The sequence below is a fragment of the Mytilus edulis genome, chromosome 9, assembly GCF_963676685.1.
Source record: "Mytilus edulis chromosome 9, xbMytEdul2.2, whole genome shotgun sequence".
NCBI classification, from domain to species: Eukaryota; Metazoa; Mollusca; class Bivalvia; order Mytilida; family Mytilidae; genus Mytilus; species Mytilus edulis.
In genome coordinates, this window is record NC_092352.1 from 773,516 (window position 1) to 787,761 (window position 14,246).

At 30.6% G+C, this 14,246-nt stretch overlaps 2 protein-coding genes across 2 annotated transcripts in view; one reads left to right on the forward strand and one right to left on the reverse strand.

Moving 5' to 3' along the window:
- Positions 1-393: 393 nt before the first annotated feature.
- LOC139489370 (polycystin-1-like protein 2) overlaps positions 394-14,246 on the forward strand; it is a 73,529-nt gene continuing 59,676 nt past the window's right edge. The window contains exons 1-2 of the mRNA XM_071275680.1: positions 394-836; positions 2,423-2,604. Of these exons, the coding sequence (XP_071131781.1) occupies positions 394-836; positions 2,423-2,604 (625 nt within the window). The remainder of the gene's footprint in view (positions 837-2,422; positions 2,605-14,246) is intronic.
- On the reverse strand, positions 11,453-13,787 carry LOC139490483 (putative leucine-rich repeat-containing protein DDB_G0290503). The gene is made up of 2 exons (XM_071277256.1): positions 13,695-13,787; positions 11,453-12,976 (listed from the first exon to the last, which is right to left on the reverse strand). The coding sequence occupies exon 2, from the start codon at positions 12,971-12,973 to the stop codon at positions 11,453-11,455; it is 1,521 nt and encodes a 506-aa protein (XP_071133357.1). The 5' UTR covers positions 12,974-12,976; positions 13,695-13,787.

Genomic DNA, 14,246 nt, shown 5'->3' on the forward strand with positions numbered 1-14,246 from the left:
ATGGTTCGTCAGGATATGATTTATATGTCAATGATAACTATACAAATTATTATTACTATGTTATAGAGACCAGACCGTTTCAGGATTTCTTCCATATTAAATATATGAAAGAACTGTACAAAGATGTTCAACCAAAGATATTCAAGGAGATAGTTCTACCAGACGATAACGAGGTAGTTAGGAATGAGTTTAATGAGCTAGTTAATGACCTTTTCTATGAGGGGTCTTAATTCGTTGAACACTTAATGGATTTTCTTGACCTTCTTTCAGATAGTTATTTAACAATGTTAAGCCTTTACAACTTTGAAGGTGTACCTATAGAAGATTTGACAACTAATTCACCATTTCTTATAGTCCTAGATGATTGGTTAAAAACAATTAAAGATAATCGTGATGACCTTGAATTTTACCATTAATACGTATGCATCTTATGTTGACATAATGGAGAAGGGGTTACAACTAGTGGATTATATCAAAATGGATGATTTCCTACAATTGTACATTAGGGAAACAGGGAACAAATTTGAACATTTCTACCTTGACTTTTTGAGAGATTTTTACAACATTATGATTAGAATAGACCAAGTAGATTGGAATAGGTTAGAAATGATAGAGAAAAACTATACCAATTGGCTGTATTGTTTAGTGGATGACAATCGATGTGCCCACTTTAGTCGTAAGGCTGATGGTTATGCTGAGTTACAGGTACAGAGACAGGACGTGGTTAATGGAGTTGGTTATCTTATATATCTGCGTGCCTACTTTGAAGGATCGTACGGATACTTTGTACAACATGCTCAGACTATAGACGGAGATCCACCAGAACTAGAATTAGAGTAAGTTCTTAAGGATGTAAAAACTTGAATTATTAATAAGTTGTTATTGGCTTGAGATAGCTTTCAGTAACTGACAGAATCAATGATTTTTGTCTGTTTTTATGCCCTCATCATACTGGAGGGGGCACTAATTTTACCCCTATACGCCTGTCTGTCAGTACATCCTAAAGTTGGTTTCTGTTCTCTAAATTTAGTTTGCTTCTACCAAATGTTCTGAAACTTATACATACTGCTAACTACCACAAAACACAGATCAAGAAGAAGATGTGTTTTATCATTTGAATGCGACATATGATTAGGGACATTCCATCTTGAATTTTCCTTGGAGTTCAGTATTATTTTTTATTTTACTTATTATTACCACAAAATACAGATCAACTTTGAATTTTGGTGGTATCACTTTAACTGATTTAGAGTTATGCCCCTTTGCAAATGAAAAAAAGTGCTGATTTTTGTTTTGTTTATTAGCTTTCTAACTCTAAACAAATGTTATGAACCCTAACCCTAACTTTAATATATGTTATGAGACTTAACATAATGCTTCCTACCACAGTAAACAGAAAACATAATATTTCTAATGGATTGGGAAAAAACACTCATGAAAATAGTGCAGGCTTAAATGAGAAATCCCTGTTTTGTCTCAATAAGTGTACTTTTATTTTAAGAATAACTCAAATTCGGAGAGACCAATGGGATTAGATAATTAATATGAATTAGTTCCATCACTCAGTCATCACAGTGGACATCAAACCAATCTGGGACTATAGTACAAATCAAACCAAACTAAATGATAATATTTTCTTATTTGTGACCTTGAACTCTAATGAAGTATTTATGAACAAACATATCGACAATGAAAAATAATGAAATAGAATCTTTCATATCACAAAACAATATTAACATAACGTTCTTTTTAAGATCTGCAGAAAAAATGTAATGTGTTTACAATATTAAATACTTATACAAATATGTTCATAAAGGGGGGGGGGGGGGGGTGTAGAGGGAGGTGGACTTTAATGCACTAAGTATGAGCTTCGAAGGATCAAGCTATGAAAATGTTGATGTCAACTTTTACTGCGAATGACCAGTCGGTGCTATGATGATACAAAGAACTTTAAACTCTTAACTTTGTTGAGGCGACTTATTGTTATACTAAAATAATTTAAATATAATAATTAACATGAACACATGTTCCCAATATAACAACAAACCCATGTGCTATCGATAGTTTATAAATACATTGATATTCAAGATTGTCGACAGCTTCTGACAGCAAACTCACAGTACTTTTTCTACAGGCCCTTCATATATGTATGTATACACTTTGTATAACAGGGAATACAGTTTTTTACACTGAGACTTATTATTAGTAACTTATGAAATTTGTTAGCTTATAGCCCAATAAATAAATAGTGATTGTATAAAAAATATAACAAGCTAGACCATGTAGAAACCCTGGGTTTTTCAGTGTAACTAGAAAGGTATCTACTAGACTGTGCCAAGATGTAAGAACTTATATTTAAATAAAAGTATTGATTAATAAGTTTTGGAAACCATTTTAATAAAAAATTCTAATTAAATTTAAGATGTCGTTTAAACTGTATGAAGAAAACAGCCACAACTTCTATACTGTCTCTGGTAGCAGTTTGTCCATCATGTACAATGTCAGAACTGACGGATGCAAAGTTCTCATGGGATTTCAAACATTTCCCAATTGATACCAGAAAAGTGGCAGATTATCCTAACTGGCAAGACATGATGTTATCAGGTTAGTAAGATAAGATGGAAGAAACACCAGACATACTCAATAGAATGATTGTCCTATGTAACGATTAGTATTAAGTCAACTAACGCTGATTGTTGAAGGCCATTCATTGACCTCTAGCTGCTGACTTGTATCACTTGGTTGCAGGTTGACTAATGCTGATTGTTGAAGGCCATTCATTGACCTCTAGCCTGCTGACTTGTATCACTTGGTTGCAGGTTGACTAATGCTGATTGTTGAAGGCCATTCATTGACCTCTAGCTGCTGACTTGTATCACTTGGTTGCAAGTTGACTAATGCTGATTGTTGAAGGCCATTCATTGACCTCTAGCTGCTGACTTGTATCACTTGGTTGAAGGCCATTCATTGACCTCTAGCTGCTGACTTGTATCACTTGGTTGCAGGTTGACAGTCATACCTTCTTTAAGAACATTAAAAAATGTACTTTGGACACATTCTTGTTTATAATGTTCTTGCTGTAAATACCCTCTGTCGGGTATGATGGACATAAACAAGGACCTCTTCACCAGAATATTTTCTCTTTACTCACCAGTATTAGTTGTAGTAATGTATTTATTATGTTTGTAAATTTGAATACAAATTTATGTTGTATTCATAATCACCAGCTTGCTTCTAATATGTCAACAGAAAAGTACAATCTTTGAAAATTTTTACAATTTGAGCCTCTGAATTTGTTAACATTTTAAAAAGAATTGTATGACACTTAAATAATGATTTCCCAACCAATATTATCATTATTTGTCTCACCTGCTACTAAAATGGTACTATGTGTATAGCTTTAAATTTCAGAAGTTACAGATCTAATTGTTTCATACCTGGTATGCAGATATCTTATGTTACAAACTTTACATCCATCATAATTCATTGTCCACATTTTCATAGTTGAGTGAAAGACTGCTTAAAAAAAATGTGATTATTTTGTCATTTAAAATTCTCACTTTTAATAGGTTTAATTTAAGAGTTAAATTATTTAATTAGCAAAACAGTGAAATTTATATTTTACACTTCAGTAATCACACTGGTTCAAACTAGATTTTCATTAGTATAAACTCTTGCATTAAATTTACTCACTATATTATTTCGCTCTTTTTATTGGATATAAACTTTTCCTTTGTTGTTAATTGTTTATTTATACTATTGCAAAGTGTTTTCTTTACATTTTTGAATTTGATATTACGTTGATATGACTATTTGTCTCGATGGCATTGTAGTCATAAATACAGAGAGTTATTTAAGTCAGCTATTTCAGTAGATAGATATGAAGAGGTACCAGTTATCATGTCAGATTTTTCATTTTTAAATAATTGGTAATTTATTTTACAGAGTTAGAGGTTCTGCGGTTTCAATGTAAAGATTCTGCTAAACATGCTTTTGCGGAGAGTACTTATAAAAATAAGAAAACTCAGTTAGAATCATATTTTATGTTTTGTATATATTTTGAACTTATGCCTGTTCCTGCTACAGTTCATGTTTTGACACTATATGCACAGTTTCTAAGTAGAAGTTTTAAATCTGTTGACTCTATAAAGAATTATCTTAGTTCAGTAAGATATCTGCATTTACTGTTAGATTTAGAATATCCACAGTTTGAAGCTTTTCATTTGAGATTAGTATTAAGAGGTTTATGTAGAATTAAGGCACATTGTCAAAAACAGGCCTTGCCAATTACTCCGCACATTTTACTTCAAATTTATAAGAAGCTGGATATGAATAGTGCATATGATGCTACTATATGGTGTTTATTTTTACATGCCTTTTTTCTAATGTTTAGAAAATCTAATTTGGTGCCAGACTCCATTTCTACTTTTGATCATAATAAGCAGCTTTGTAGGGATAGTATTATTTTTGATTGTAAGCGTAAGCTATTATTGATAAGTGTTAAATGGTCGAAAACCATTCAGTTTGGTGAGAGAGAATTATTGATACCTTTAGTCTCGATACCAGATTCCCCATTGTGTCCCGTTCAAGCTTTTTTGAATATGAAGTCTTTAGTTTGTACTTCTGATAAGAGTCCAGCTTATTGTTTTATAAAACATAAATTATGTGTACCTGTCACGTATAGACAATTTCAGACAATATTGAGACAGTTAATTACTGAGATTGGTTTAGATGCTTGTTCATATTCTACACATAGTTTTAGGCGAGGGGGGGGGCTAGCTGGGCTTTTGCAGCCGAAGTACCTACTGAATTAATTCAATTGTACGGAGATTGGAAAAGCGATGCTTATAAAAGATATTTAAAATTTTCATTAGATGATAAGATTTCAGTAGCAGAAAAGATGACGGCACATATTTCAGATGTTTTATTATAAATTTTTACAGGGAATTTCTTTGAAAAAAGGGCGACCATTGTGTCAGCGTCTATACCTAAATATGTTAGTGGAATAGATGGGTGTACAACTCAGGCCTTTCCTGGTGCCACTATTGGTCGTCTTACTGAGTTAATTTCATCTGGGAAAGTAGATTTAATTTCATTAGATTTCGTTATAGTTCATGTTGGTACTAATAATATTTCTTCGTCTCAATCCGTAGATACTATTATATCATATTTCGGAGATTTAATTCACAAGTTAAAAAAGATGACATTTGCTAAGTTGATCTTTACTTCTATTCTTCCTAGACCAGTTGATCACATGAAAACTGGAGCTAAAGTTAATAAAGTTAATACTGAGTTAAAAAGATTGTGTAAAAGAAATAATTTATTATATTGTAATTTGTATAGGAGTTTCTTACTCGACAATATTCCAGATGCTTCCTTATTTGCTCCGAGAGATGGGCTTCATTTAAATTTTGCTGGTACAGAACTTTTCAGAAAAAAGATAATCAATATTATTAAGCATCAGAGTATATAAATTGTAATGTGTTACAATTGTGTTTTTTATTTACTTCATACATGTATATTGTTTACTGTAATTATTCTTTTTTCTCTTTTCAGAGAACTTGCATCCTGAATATGATGCTGGTTTTCCTATAACTACTCAAGATCTACATATATTTTGAGTTGGTTTGCTGTTTTGTCCTTTCATTATCTATACACATTTTGAAAGGATGGAGCTTATTTGAAGTGAGAAAAAAGAGTGATGATAGTATGTCTGGTTTTTATCATCATTATAACTGTTTTGATAGTTATTATTTTATCTTTAATTTTTTTTGGCGGCCTTGCAGGCTTGGCGGATGTTTGCCAAAAAATTTGGTTATATATCTATGTTTATGTATTTTCATTTGTGTATTTAATTATTTATGATATATTGTATTTTGTAATATATTGAAAAAATATTTATATCAGGCAATACAAATTATACCTATTGACTTCCTTTTATTTCACCCACTTGATAATTGGTTTAATTTAAGAGTTAAATTATTTAATTAGCAAAACAGTGAAATTTATATTTTACACTTCAGTAATCACACTGGTTCAAACTAGATTTTCATTAGTATAAACTCTTGCATTAAATTTACTCACTATATTATTTCGCTCTTTTTATTGGATATAAACTTTTCCTTTGTTGTTAATTGTTTATTTATACTATTGCAAAGTGTTTTCTTTACATTTTTGAATTTGATATTACGTTGAAATTACCCACCCTCCCTCCCTTGTTAAATTTTTTTTTTTTCCTTTTATAAATTCATAGTGGCGGATGTTTGCCAAAAAATTTGGTTATATATCTATGTTTATGTATTTTCATTTGTGTATTTAATTATTTATGATATATTGTATTTTGTAATATATTGAAAAAATATTTATATCAGGCAATACAAATTATACCTATTGACTTCCTTTTATTTCACCCACTTGATAATTTGATTAATAGGATAAATATATTAGGTATATGAGATTCTTGCAAGGTGTTAACATGTCTATCAGACATATCATCTGACCTAGCACTAGCTCTGCCTTAACCTTAACCTTTGATTGATCAGTGATTAAGTCCATATCTCAGATATGCAGCCCATTGCAATAGGTCAACCATATCATGTGCATGGAATGTTTCTAAGGACTAAGGTGTACATGTACTGGCAGGTTTCATATGCCTATGACCTATGATTTGTGGTTCGTTGGCTAATGTAAATATTTTTGGTTTGATAGGTTTCTGAAATACTATAAGCAATTGATAAACTGTATTTAGTGTATGGTATGATTGTAAGGGGTACATGCATGTCTGTTTTGGAAGTGTCATATGACCTTGACATCATTTTCACGGTTCATTGGTCAATGTTAAGATTGATTCATGGTTTTTTTTAGTTTATCAGAAACTTTAAATAATAGAGCAATTACTGTAAATTTAGAGTTTATTTGGCATGTTGGTATGTTGTTTTTAAAACTGGCTGTCATAATTTAAGTAGTGATTTTCCTTCAGCAAAATTTTTGCCATTGCATTTAATAATTAGATCTCACTTTTTACCATTAGTCAGTATTTCACAGTAGTGAATGCATGCATTCATTTCTGAATTTATACCATAGTTGGTGTATGGAAGATTGTGAGATTAACATGTTTGTCTGGTAGGTTCATCTGACCTTGACCTCATTTTCATGGTGCATTGATTGAGGTTTATATCTTGTGAACCTTAAAGTTAAACCTTCAAAAACCTGACTTTCAACACAAGTAATAATTTGTCAAGCAGTTGAAATATTTCAGCCTTTTCACTCTAATGTTTACTGTTACAAGACCAAGAAAAGATGGATACACATACGTTGTGTTGTTACACCGCTGTCCTAAGTCAGGGCAATGGTTGGATGTCCATGAACATTTTTAGCCATGTCCAATTTTGTATGTGGCTGTCGGCAGTCAGGAGACTGTATAGGATACTTTTGTTTTTATACGACCGTCGTCTTTTAGACGGGACGTATTATGGTATACCGTTGTCCGTCCGTCTGTCCCTCCGTCTGTCCGTCAGTCATCCACACTTTGGACAATAACTCAAAAACACTTTCACCAATTTCCATTAAACTTAAGTGAATTGTTTATATCTATTGACGTAAGCCCCTTTTCGTTTTTTTTAATTTCAGATTTTAAGTTTTGGATTGATTGGGCTTTATTTATGAAAAAGGGGGTCCATCCTCCACACTTCGGACAATAACTCAAAAACACTTTCACCAATTTCCATGAAACTTAAGTGAATTGTTTATATCTATTGATATAAGCTCCCTTTCATTTTTTGTTCAATTTCAGATTTTAAGTGTTGGATTTATGGGGCTTTATTCATAAAAAAGGGAGGATTTTCAACACTTCGGACAATAACTCAAAAAGGCTTTCACCAATGTCCATGAAACTTTAGTGAATTGTTTATATCTATTGATGTAAGCTCCCTTTCAATTTTTATAAATTTCAGATTTTAAGTTTTGGATTTATGGGGCTTTATTCATAAAAAAAGGGGGATTTTTTAAACTTGGGACAATAACTCAAAAAGGCTTTCACCAATGTCCATGAAACTTTGATGAATTGTTTATATCTATTGATGTAAGCTCCCTTTCAATTTTTATAAATTTCAGATGGAACATTTCTGTGTTATGAATTTTTATGCTTATAAAAGGGGGGATTTTCCAATTTTGGGACAAGTTAAAAGAGCAACGGGCATATCATTTGCTTAAGCGCAGCCCTTTATTATTTATGGTGTTTGAACATAAAATGGGCTGCAAATTTTCTAGTTGAATTGTTTTACATTTGCATGTTTGAGCCTATTGTAGCTTATCTATGAGGTATAGTTTTTTTTTTGAATGGTGTATGTGACATATAAAACAATATATATAGTTGCTAACTTCTACGTCATATGGTCTCTAGTAGATAATTTTCTCATTGGCAGACATTCTATATATATCAATAGTTTAATACAACATGCTTCTAACAGTTTTATTCACTATACAGTATACTAAAATATTTACAAGTTTATTAATAAATGTAAATGTACATAGTTTCAGACATTAATTAAGTACACCAAAGTTTACTACATAAACCCTACAATACAAGTCATCAGGAGTCTACATATTAAAAAACCCATTGAGAAACAAGAAAGTTACATCTTTTTAGTATCACACCTCATTCATGTACAACATCTATTTATTTTTTAATTACCTTGGTTTAGACAAACGAATTATTTTTACGTCAAAAGAAGAAACAAGAACCTATTTAGATGACCCTACACCCCAAAACATTATGTTCCTTTGTACTATGCTTATTTTGAAGGGTGTGGTCTTTTCACAATGTTAGTTATCGCCAAAATGAAAGTTTCAAGTTGTAGTTGATGAACACTTTTTAAGCCCATTTAACTATTCAAAAGATAATTCTTACCAACCAATTCCATCCAGTGTTTTACATTCTTCTTTCTTAATTGTTGTTGAAACAATTAGACACCTATTTTTCATAAGATCAAATATATGACTTGAATATTACCACAAATTAAAAAACCTGATCACATGCATATAAAATTGTCAACCCACTTTTAAGGAACTGCTGCAGGAATTTTTTCCCAATTTTCCTTTCTAACCTTTAAGAACTAGTCAAATTTAGCAACACTTTAAAAACAAGAAGACAAAATCAGTTTTGAATAATAACTCCCCCTACAGTTTTCATCCAAGATGTGTAAACATTGTAAATATATTGAAGTGACCCTATGTTACTATGCAATTTTACCCCATTTACTAGATAACTGAATAGTCATACCTCAGAAAAAAAATCAAAACTATAGTGGTTGTGAACTTGATTAAAACAAAATCCCATATTTTCCATTTTTCCATTCCTGTATATGTACACTTTAGACTATTCTCCACTAAATATACTTTAAACACATTTTATGCATCCTGTCTGTTTGAGTCTTTCATCCTTTTTTTTCTTAAGCAAAGCATTTATTTTTTTGGCTCACTAAAAGCATTTTTACAACTCATTACATTTACATTGACATCATGATGGAAGGTTTTATATCTTAGTCATACTTTTACTTTGATCAGCCTGAAGAAATTAATTAAGACTTCAACTTGCTAAAATATTAAATATAGCTAATTAAAAATGTATAATCATGGACAAATTCTCTAACAGTTCATCTTATAGAATTGTCATATAACTCTTGCATTATAATATTATCTCTCTACAGAATATACAAAGTTATAGTTATATTTAACAGAGTCAAATATTTACAACACATAAGAATTAAATATTACATTGTGTCATTGTAAAAAAATTAATCCTCAAAAGTATTAAAGACCATTATTTAAAATATAGACAAAAATATGAGACAAAATGAAAAAAACAAAACAATAATTTAAAAATTTGACTAATTCAAAAAAATATTTTCGAAGACTTTCACATTACCGGTATTTCATTATGCTGTATTTATTGTTTTAGATATTTAAAAAAAATACTTAATTCTTAATAACATGCAAGTATATATAGTATTTGTTTAGGGGCCAGCTGAAGCACACCTCCTGGTGCAGGAATTTGTCGCTGCATTGAAGACCTGTTGGTGACCTTCTGCTGTTGTCTGTTCTATGGTTAAGTTGTTGTCTCTTTGACACATTACAATGGAGAATGGAAATGGGGAATGAATTAAAGAGACACCAACCAAACCATAAAGCAGACAACGGCAGACGGTCACTAACAGGTCTTCAATGCAGTGAGAAATTCCCACACCCGGAGGTGTCCTTCAGCTGGATATAAACTAGATCAGTGATAATGAACGCCATACTAAACTCCAAATTGTACACAAGAAACAAAAAGTTAAAATAATACAAGACTAACAAAGGCCAGAGGCTCCTTACTTGGGACAGGTGCAAAAATGAGGTGGTGTTAAACATGTTTGTGAGATCTCAAGCCTCCCCCTCTAGCCAATGCAAAAGAGTAAAGCATAACAATACTCACATTAAAATTCATTCCCCATTTCCATTCTCAATTTTAAGGTTTAAATAAAATTCAATGCACATAAGTTATGATAATAAACACAGGTAAAGTATTTAAGTCTTTTTTTTTTTTAATTTATCATAATTTATTGAAATCTGGACATTTGTTAGTGGAAAACATCAAGCACTGGTACCTTATCCCAGCCACATTAATATAATGAAATCAAAACTCATACAGCTGTTAGTTTTTGTTCGTATTATTTATACAATTTTCCATACTTGAAAAAATTATATACTATGTCAGTAATATCAATAAAGAAGCTTACCATTAAGATTATAAAACAGAATTATCTAATATAACAAATGCACAGGTTATGAAAAATATATAATTTGTGTTGTTTAAGTAGTAAAATATAAAGATATATATATAAGATATATGTTTAAAGTATGTCTTGATTTTTTGGATTTAAATATTGAGAAAAAAAAGAAAAAAAAGTAAAGTAAAGTCTTAAGGAATGATTGTATTTGTCAAACACATTATACACAATGATCTGCATGTACTGTATTTGATAGTGTACAATGTATAATACTTTTTGTAAAGATTAATGTTATCAAATTGTTCATTTTCATATTTTATCAATCTCCTGTTAATCTTAACAAACAAAGTTATCTTAATATTGCTTTAAATTCTTATAATAATTTAAGCAAAAATGCACTTAATTAAAATATAAACACTTGTAGGTAAAAATATACAGCCTATATATTCAACTGAAATAATTCTCTGCTGGGACATACAACTTTATCTGCATTTTTCAGATTAGTTCTTTTTTTATAATAGTTTCAGAGGTCTAAACACAAAATTTACACAAGTTATATAATTATGTGCACTTGCCTCTCATATTCAAACTTCACACCAAATATCATGACTAGTGACCAATGTTTTTGTATATTTCTTTCACCAGGATGTTTTATCATAAGATTCATGATCATGAGTGTTACTATGTTATTTTATAGAAAAAATAAATTTTGTCAAGTGTCTGCCTTTAAAATCACTAATAAAACCTGAAGACTCATTATGTTTAAAACAAATACACCAAGGAGCCTCCAGTCCATTCTCTTCATTAATCAGTACTTTACTATTCTGTCCATCTTTTGATATCACTATTATTCTATTAGAGTAATAGTCTGCTACAAAGATGTTACCATAAGTATCTATACAAAGTCCACTTGGTCCTGATAAATCCTGTTTATATCTCCAGATCTGTTTACCTGATCCATCATAACAGTTTACAGCATTACCATCACAGTCATTATAGATTACTCTGTCATTACAGTAAACAAGGTCATCCAGTGCTGATTCACTCTCTACTTGTATTGACTTCAGTGTATTTCCTTCCAAGTCTATAATACGGATTTCTTTATCATACAAACCTACAGCCAGAGAATTATTGGAGAATGATAAACCATAGCATGCTTTGTCTAATGTGATGACTTTGGTAACTGTTTCATTCTCCATATTGAAGATCTTAATGGCTCTCTCATCAGGATAAGTTATGGCTATAGTGTTCTCATTGATCTGTGTACCACTGTAGGCTTCACCAGGTATAGGTAACTGTTTCTGTAGTTTGCCATCAGAAGTAAGTAGGTTAACTTTACCCCACTGTTCCACTACTATAACTCTTCCATCCATCAGACAAATTATGTCACTGATCCTCTTCTTTATGTTGGTCTCTATCTTTGTCTCTATATTCATGGTCATGTTGTTTATGTTGGATTGTTCTTGTAATGGTACTTGTGGTTCTGTTCCCACACTTATTTCTATTTTCATGGCTACTTCTGTCTTTATAACAATGACTTCTCCTAAGGATTCTAATGATTCTAACTTGCTCAGTATTTTTTCTATTTCATCATTTTTCTTCATTTTGATGTCAACTTCTTTGATCCTCTCATCATCATTCAGATCTTCAACATATCTTTGACATTGATGTACTTGTTGATCAATCTGATGTACACCAAGAAATGATTGTAGTTTAGAAGTATTCCTTGTGACTGTTTGTAAATGTTCTTTTATTTCTTTCAAGTTTTTCTTTTCCTCTTCAATTTCAGAGATGAAATCAGTTGCACTTGCTTTTTCCTGATTCCAAATGGTATCAATTTCTTTGGATAACTTTTTCTCCAGGTGGTCTAAATGATTGTTTATTTCCTTTCTTATTTCTTTAATTGATTTCTGTATGTCTTTATACTGATTTTCTCCTCTTTTAATGTTTTTGGATTTGTTGTTGATTAATGTTCCCAATAGATTTAAGATAGAATTTATGTTTGTTTCTACAGATTCCTTGGAATTTTCAATTTTTGTTTTCTCCACAACACCTGCTAAACTTGTTATTCCTGTACATTTTGAATGGCTGGTGGAAATACATTCATCACAGCAAGGCATTAAATGACCGGGGCAGAACAAAATGAGGTCTTGACCATGTTTGTCACATTCTGGTTTGATAGCTTGGCTAGGTTTACTGGATGCCATGACCTGAACATATAGAAAAGTTATTTAACATTCTTAGTACAGTCCACAGTTAGGCCAAAAAATGTAAAATCATAAGTTATTTAACTAATGCTTCGATGTCCAGTCATCTCTATAAGAGTTGACTCCTTATGGGTCAGTTATAGACCTAAACATGTACAAATCACATGTTATAAGCCAATTTGGTACAGTCCACATTGGTCAGTTTATAGATAAATTATATTTGTGAAACTTGATGATTGACCCCTCACAATCAATTACTGTAGAAAAGACTTCTTAATAATAATTGTGTCAATATATGACCAGGTAACTAAGATAATTTACCTTGAATTGTTGAATTAACTTTAGGTTAAGTGAATGTAAAATAAGGATAATGGAAAGCTTGTCCAGCTTGAGTCAGTATGTTTGACCTCGACACCAGAATTCAAAGTCACAGTATACTAGTGTATATATAATGCCTTATTGATCCATTTTAAGATATGATGCTTTTATTATATTTTGTGTTGTCAAATTAACTTGGTACACATTTTCAATATTATTAAACACTAATCAATCAATCATTATTATGTTAACTGTTTACTAGATATGCCAGTAACATTCTCTAAAGGAAATAATTATAAATATTATCCCTTGATTCACTTTGTACAATATTCTCCAATGATATTACATTAACAATATTAGATGTACAAACACTTAATACCCAAAATAAAAATATAAATTGTACCTGTTGATTTAAGTAGATATCACTTTATCTGTTTAATTTTACTTTCTTTTCTGTGTCTTTTCCGATAAATGTCTCCATACCAGAAAGGTAATTAAGACAGGTTTATACCTGCTCTAGGTAACCAGTAAATATTTAAATGACTGAGTTACGTCAAAATATGATATCTGATAATAATCATAGTTTAAAAATAGATTTAAACGTATTTGCTAATGTTTTTTTTTGCTTTACAATAAAAGTTCAATTCTTTTTTTAATTTATGTATTTAATGACACTTGAAATTTCTATTTTATAAAAAAAAAAATATTTTTAAGCAAAAGTTTAATTTATAAAAAATAACTTTAATAATTTCACATAAAGACAGAAACAGCAAAATTGATTAGCATTGCAACAAATATGAAAAAGGTCATGATCAGATGATTTTTTTTTTTGTATTTTCATTCATTCATTCTTGTCTTTAATTCCTCATAAATGAGATTCAATTAACATACACTTACTGAATATAAGCAAACGTTAAAACACAATTACACTCAAATTATTAGTTTCAGAGCAAAG